This window comes from Hordeum vulgare, chromosome 1H, assembly GCF_904849725.1.
Source record: "Hordeum vulgare subsp. vulgare chromosome 1H, MorexV3_pseudomolecules_assembly, whole genome shotgun sequence".
In the NCBI taxonomy this organism is placed as follows: domain Eukaryota; kingdom Viridiplantae; phylum Streptophyta; class Magnoliopsida; order Poales; family Poaceae; genus Hordeum; species Hordeum vulgare.
Genome location: NC_058518.1, coordinates 402374722 through 402382331, shown reverse-complemented (window position 1 = coordinate 402382331; position 7610 = coordinate 402374722). Strand labels below are relative to the sequence as shown.

The 7610-nt window shown below is 40.8% G+C and overlaps 1 protein-coding gene across 2 annotated transcripts; it reads right to left on the bottom strand.

The window, feature by feature from the left end:
- Window positions 1-973: 973 nt before the first annotated feature.
- Window positions 974-7251, bottom strand: LOC123440542. 2 transcript variants are annotated; one of them, XM_045117117.1, is made up of 5 exons: window positions 6938-7251; window positions 4909-5069; window positions 3990-4020; window positions 1815-1917; window positions 974-1571 (listed from the first exon to the last, which is right to left on the bottom strand). In XM_045117117.1, exons 1-5 carry the CDS (start codon window positions 7211-7213, stop codon window positions 1477-1479), a joined length of 666 nt encoding a protein of 221 aa, XP_044973052.1. In that variant the 5' UTR covers window positions 7214-7251; the 3' UTR covers window positions 974-1476. The 2 variants fall into 2 exon arrangements, with proteins under 2 accessions (XP_044973052.1, XP_044973045.1); XM_045117110.1 differs by having other exon boundaries at window positions 3990-4023; window positions 6938-7248.
- Between the last annotated feature and the right edge of the window lie 359 nt (window positions 7252-7610).

Genomic DNA, 7610 nt, shown 5'->3' with positions numbered 1-7610 from the left:
CATTACTCTGGTACAGTGGTGCTCAACTTTAGGTCGTTTCACTTGTCTGTATGTATGAACTAGCTTAACTGAAGAAAATCTGAAAGCAACATATGGATCAAAGATTACCAAGTAAATTATACTACAGGAGTAAACAGGAGAGCAAATTAACACATGGAACGATCCATGGGTTCTAGGAAGTCCCAAAAGGCTAGCAAAATCAAAATTCTATATTTTGATACAACTCCGTCATAGCTTTAGGTGGCGTTTCTTTAGGGGGACTAGACTAAAAAAAGTTCCTTTTAGTTCCTAGGTAAAGAAACATAAGGGATTTTTTCTTAAGAGACTAAAAAAAGACTCTACTAGAGGGACTTTTTTCTTTAATCCCTGGGATTAAAAAAAGTCTAGTCTATTAAAAAGAAACACCATCTTAGAAGGCACGCACGTGTATCTAGATCGTTAATTTGACTTATATAAAATCTATTATTTAATATAAAAATTATATCATCAGAAAATAGAGTATCTAAAGTTTTTAATAATATATTTTTTATAATATATGCTTATCATTAAGTTGATTAAATTAACGACCTAGATACACGTGCCGGACTTATAAACTGAGATGGAGGGAGTATCCATAATGGATCGTAATCAGGAACTGGCTTGCAAGCTCTGTTTTTATGCTAGCGCTAACAGGATTCGCAAGAACTGGCTTGCAAGCTCTGTTTTTATGCTAGCGCTAACAGGAAACGCAGAATCCAGTCGCTTCGGGGATTCTACCATGAACCAGTCCTTGCATGACGGCACGATTCCCACGCGTTGCTGCGAAACACCGATAGGAACTTGCAAAGATAGCAGCACCTATTATCAGAGATGTTTGTCTTTCGTGCATATTTCAGTTTCTCCAGTCTAGTACTCTGGTTGATCGGATCATCTACGTACTATATAAAATGCAAAAACTAGTGTGACACATTGTCATATTTGGGTGCAATCATCCTAAAAAAGCATAATTAATTCAACATTAGAGGAATCAGTAAAACATAAGTAATGTTTTAAGCTGTGAGCAAAATACAAAACCATACATCAAAGTGAGCAAGCGTTCTCACAGATACTATCAAAATACCAAAGCATACATCAAAGTGATCATCCTAAACTCTAGTACAACTACATTGACGAACATAAAAAAGCATGCCATCAACTCTCATCTCATTTTCAATTCAATTAGCACTACAAAGGAGCAAAATCCGTGAGCACAAAGGGTCGCCAATCGTCCACCCCCTATCTCTACAGGATTGCAACATGCTGGCTAGAATTTGACTCTGGTCACCAAATCTTTTATTATTTCCATCACATTGGTTTCTAAAATTTGGATATCGCCGATTTCTGAAACTTGATCCATTTCGAAATCTGAATCATGCTGATTTCGGGAACGTGAATCGTGTTGGAAACTCCTACCAGTTTGATTCATGAAATCCCAACCATGTGGACCAGAGCTGGTTTCTATGTTTGTCGAGTGAAAACCTGACCCGTTCTGGATTCTGGCCTTTTCCAGTTCTGCTGGCCAAAATTGTTCTCCATATTCATGGGAGCAAACGCTGCATCACATGGAGACAGTAGATGAGCGAGTGAATACTCCAACATCATAAAAGCTCCAAGGAAAAAAACATTACATGCAACACTAGCAACAGTGCAGAAAGAATCTGCAGGGGTGTCAAGAGGTGTGTCAAGCAGCCATTGATATTTGACAATAAAGTTCATAAGAACCATACAGTTTTTAATTTTATACAACCAATGAATAATGACAGCATAAAAATCCAGCATCAAGAAAGGATATTTACCTCGCTCTCTCATTCTCCTTTCTCTGTCATACTCAAACTTGTCACGAATTTGAGTTACCCTTTCCCATGTATCACCCTGTTTGCTTTCCCCAGAACCAAGGTCCTGCAGTACAAACTTGTAAGTGACGACACCTGTGATAGATGCATGATTGGACTGACTCACAAATTGAGTGTCATGACATGGTTGTTTAATGATGTGGCAAAAGATACACTTAGAGAACTGAGGATAAATGGAAGGTCCGTTTCATGAAGCTACACAAATGTCACACAAATATATAACGTTCAGACAATTTTAATTCATTTAGCCACAATTATTGTCGAAGATAATTCATCGATGCCTCACAGCTGTACAGTGGTCACATATGATTTATGCAGTCGCGGGAAGTCACCTCAGGTCACCAGGGGATCTGGAACATGATATTCAGGCCCCTTGCGCCGGTAATAGCTCTACTCCTGCCTTTGATGGTACTATATGAGAAAAGTGTGCAATATCGACTAACATCGGTTACAAAGAGTAGATCCAGCAAGTTGATAGGCAACTCAACGGCAATGGTGGTCGATATAGGTGATATGTACCATGATTACTAGGGTTTCAAGAGCTCTGCGTTGCTTGGCCCCTCTTGCCGGATCATGGATGGACGCCTTTATATAGCTCCCGGATGGCAGTAACCCTTCATGTCAATGCCTTCATCGTTTGTGGGTAGGAGCCTGGACTGGATGCGAGTAGAACTCATGGCCAATTTCCTACGTAACCCGCAAGGTTTCCTTATCCTCCACCTGCAGTGTACATCTCCAAGGTCGGATGTACTCTGTAAGGGCTTCCAGGCATTGTATAAACCCAGGCCGGTACGGCCGTTTATACGGTATACACAATGCTGGGGTATGGTAATTCGACTTACTATTGTCAATTACTCTTGTGCAAAACCAATAGCATCACCTTCATCCACAACCTTATAGAAGTTCGAACTACCCCAGTTCCAAAATTAACAAGGTGTAATCGTCCTTGTAAACTGAGGTGCAACAATGTACTAACAGTTGTTGTGTACCAATTCTACATCGGATTTCCCAATAACTCTCATCATAGTCAGAAAGTTGTATGCTCAAATACCAGTTGTATGGTCCAACTGAAGCACCCACACCGACACCTTATGGACATAGCCAAACATAAACTTCAGCAACACGCACTGAAAACTAAGCTTAATAATTTGGCTTTAAACACTTGAGCAAAGATACTGCTCGGTGTTTTTGTGATTGCAAGTGCTCACATACACTAGGGTCAGAAGGAAGCTGACCCAAAGAAGATAACAGGAGCAGCAGCAGCATTCAAATAAGAGGGAAAGATGGTCCCTTTGTTCATGTCTGGTTTCATTGGTTTCAAGTTTCAACACACAACAAATCATTGATTAACTCTGTTTATTCTGTCGGGTTATCTTGAGAACTCCGTTGGGCCTTTGCTATGTGATCATTCACCAATATGCATTTCTAGGTATTACGACACCAAGGATTCATAAGTTTGTGGAAATAAGACACGCCTATACCTCAATTCACCCGAGTTGGAGCATATCAGAATAAACCTTAAGAGAGAAAAACTGGGGAGAGTACAAGGTACACTGTGCATTTCTGTTTTCTTTAACGGTTCATGCTAGATTTTGTTCAATTGTAGCAAAGTCCAGGTAGCATGTGGTAATATTGTACTTTTAGGCAGCACCCCCAAGGTCAAGACTGACCAGCATACAGAGCACAACTACTATTTCCATGTCAATCTCTGATGTTTGTTAACAAATTAAGATGCCCAAACGAGAAGTACAAAATCTAGTTGGCTTTCCACACATTCCTAGCAAAAACAGGCGGCTTTCCCACTTCCAGTAAATAATTCACTGAAACAGTTTACTCGTTTTTTTCTCCAACAGATCTGTCGGCTCGAGTACTTTTCCCGCTGCCAGCTTAAATAGCTTCTGGTGTAAGCATAAATAATTAACAGAAACAGTTTACTCAGTTATTTCCAGCAGTTCTGTCAGCTTGACTCCTAACGGTGTGCAGTATGTGAATAATATCAGAAAATCCCACAGTATTAGCATGCAGTCATGCTGCATGCCTGCACTACAGCATTCAAGTCCCTGTGCATAACAAAATGACATGTAACATGTATCAACAGTACCAGCATAGATAAAATACCTTGTTTGGCTCTATGCTGGAGCTCCTTCTCCTGCTGCGATATAAAATTGAACATATGAGACCACTTGAATGAAGATAAATTCATGTCACTAATCTACTCATGTACCGTGACACATACAGAAGGGTGACTAATTGAAAAGATTGGTAAACATTTGGAAAGTGCAATAATCGAATAATGAGAGGAAAGGGCAAAGTTTGTAGTTCTACCGGATATTTATCAAAATATTACTCCCTCCGTCCCAAAATAAGTGTCTCAACTTTGTACTAGCTCTAGTACAAATTTGTATTAAGCTTGAGACAGTTATTTTGGGACGGAGGGAGTACATTTAAGTAAACTTGGGTTATGTCCTGAAAGAAACCAATTAAAACATAAGTAAACATGTAAATCAAAGATATATGTCCAAGTTGTTTCTTCAAATTTAGCTAAGGGGAGAGAAGAGAACACGGAAACAACATGTGCAGTCGTGCACATCTTTTCATTAATCGGAGAAGCTACATCACTGAAATTTAAAAATGGCCAGTTCAGTCCATGGTATTTATATTTTGGCTGAACACATCTGTGAGATGGGATTCAGCACATAAATGGAACATGAGAACTGATATTTAAATTTTTCGAATTTGCTTCTCCATCGCAATGTATAACATATTGCAACACTGGGAAACACAAAGATCAGCCGGACATAGAGTAATGTCAGCCTTGGCTCCTTTGACAGTTGAGCAGATAAATTAGATGACATGACCTGGGCACTAAGAGAGAAGGAGTGCTTATGTGGCATTTACACCATCATGTTATCTCATGGGTCTGTCAGTGGGCCAAATTAGAAACATCAGGGGGGAAAGTGCGCTATTATCCAAACTCGAGGTACCAACTTTGCTTATTAGTGTGAAAAGAATTATAGAACTATTCAGGGTCTGCTACCTGTATGGTGAAAAGTCTAGGTCATCTTCTTCAGCAGAGTCATAATTAGCGTGATCTTCGGCAATCTTTTTTGAATAACCTTCATCCCAGTACAACCGTTCCCAGTTTTCTCTAAGCTCTTGGTACAGTTCCATATATTTTTTGCACCAAGTTTCATGTTCCTGTAAGTTTGTGATGGTTAAGTCTATTAATATGAAAGTGAATGGTAGTATCTGAAATCACGAATGGGATCAAACTACTGCATAATATAGTTATGTACCTACATAATATCAACAACTATTAGATGTAAATGGAGGAAAAAGTTCCCATTTATTTATTGATGCTCGCATTAACTCCATTATAAAAAGAATGTAATTAAGCACCCCATTTCTGAATACAGTAATCCATTACAGGAACCAGCCAAACAAACATAACAATTAAGCACTCAAGTTGTCCTTTCCAATTGGAAACGTCAGAGAAAGGAAAGTGATTGTAGTGTAAAATTTGAATTGGTATTTGTTCTAAATACTACAAATTATCTTGTAAAGTACTCTGGGACAGCCAGACATGAAATTGAGGATCCTTACCTCTTGGATCCTGGATATCTCAAGTCTCAACTTAAGGTCTTGTTTGGCAAGCCCTATCCCAACCAAAAAGAATTGGGGGTAGGTAGGGATTAGGTCAGGATCCCAGCAAGGATCAGGCGTGCCAAACAATGCTTTTACTATTAACAACTATACTATGAAACATGATTACCAAAAGGAAGTTGAACATTGCATTCCAAAGTCCAAACAAACGTCTCATTCAAAAATACAAAGAATGGAGATAAGAACATGACATGGATCCAGCAACATGAAATGACCACAGTACAAGGAGACTGTTTGGCTTATTGTTTGTGTAAACAAAGTTCTGAGGTGCCAGTATTTTCAATGAAGTTGTCTCCAAGCAAAAGGCTCCACATGAGCTTGCAAGACAGAAACACCTCAAAATCAGCAAAAGAGGTGTGATGGTAGCCAAAGTTTAGTAATAAACCAAGCAATGTTGTACTAAGGGTTGTAGCATGCCGCAAACAGTTAGAAAATTGTTTTAAATGAAGCAGTAGCTGCAACACCCCAATGGAAGCACTTACTAAAACAGGAATCAACTAAGCATAGCCTATGTTATGTGTTAGCCCCCAGTTGCAGAACTGATTCAGTTTGTTTCTCCCCATCCAAAGCATGCACTGATTATGAAATTGCTACACGCAACATGTTCTTTGGTTTGCACCCGTCCTCACTCCTCACAAGTTAACATGGTATCTAACTAACAAGAGCAGATTAAATTATAGTAGAAAGTTAAGGTGCTTCGGAGTTTCTACTATGGTTTCTTATGTCACAAAACAAAGCCATTATAAGAGTCTGGAGAACTTTTGGCCAGTAGTACCAAATGTCGTTCATTTCATTCTATAACTCAAGTTGCATCTCATTCTACAACAGATACTATGGTTCCAAACTTCTGGATGATAGCTGCCAGAATGACCGCATCATCTCTAATAATAAAGAGAAACAAATTTAGTTGATTCTGGTGGAATTCATCCCAAATTCCTAACGAGCATTAAATGGATCCTGCCTAAACACTGTACAGACCAACCAGCAGAAATCATTCCATCCGACCTCATCCAAATCATTCATAAACGAACATAAAAAACGGTATTGCTAAAGAAAATAGCCAATCACAACCGATTGAGCCCAAATCCTGAAGCAAAAGGTCATGTCAATTCACTTCTATCAAACCTGAACGACTTGTCTTCTGACAGAAAAGAAGAGAAATGAAGACACTGCCACCAAATCCCAATGTTTGAAACCTTCAATTGGATACCTCACTAGCGAAGTAACGATTCATCGAATTTGGTTTCGATCGGAGCAATCTTCCCATTTCGACCAACCATACAGAAACGCCTAGCAGCAGAAAAAAAATGAATCTAGGGTTGAAGGAACAGCCACCACAAGCCAAGCAAGCGGTCAGAAGTGGGGGGGCGCGGAATATTTGGTAGGGTGCGGCTGTGATTTACCGAGTCCTTGAGGACGAGACGCGTGCGGCGCATGAACTGCTCGCGCATCTGCTTGCGGCGGCGGTTCGGGAGGTTGTCGCGCGGTATGGCGAAGCGCTCGCGGTGCGGCACGCCGTCCCCGATCTCGTGCAGCTCGCCGTCCACCGCCCACCACTCCGACTTCTTGGTGCCCATCACGGCGGCTGGGCGGGCCTTCTGCGACCATCCGGTGCCGCCGGTGACGAAGCCGCCCCGGCGGTGCGCCCACCGCCGCTGGGTGTACATACAGCGCAGCATCCTTCTAGCTTCTTCGTCCCCTCTTGGGTCTCAGGGTTTAGCTCGGCGCGGAGTAGGACCAGGAGTTATTAGAAGAGATGTTTTTTTGGAGGTTTTTGTTTTTGCCATTCTGTTTTTTTTTCTTCTTTTTATGCCGTTCTAGCTCTTGAACATTTCACTTTTTGCCATCTTATAAGGTCAACGTTTACAATCGACACGCCGGCGTAACGTTCCGCCGGACGCACGCTACGCGTCAGATTCGTAGCGATCGAACGCATCAGATCTAACTTTTTTTTCCTGGACCCACTCCCTTTTAGGCCTTATCTTCTCACAAGAACACTCTTCACCACTCGTTTTCTTTCCTTCGTTCTTCTCCATTCGATCCCCTTTTTCTCTTCCTCGCCATGAACACCACACC

Bases quoted from the DNA above. Each gene is read 5' to 3' on its own strand.
- LOC123440542 (XM_045117110.1), bottom strand. From the start codon at position 7,213: ATGCTGCGCTGTATGTACACCCAGCGGCGGTGGGCGCACCGCCGGGGC. The intron at 4,024-4,908 runs GTAGCAGACCCT...TTTATATCGCAG, and splicing joins CTAGACTTTTCACCATACAG to CAGGAGAAGGAGCTCCAGCA. The intron at 1,918-3,989 runs GTATTTTATCTA...TTTGTACTGCAG, and splicing joins CCAGCATAGAGCCAAACAAG to GACCTTGGTTCTGGGGAAAG.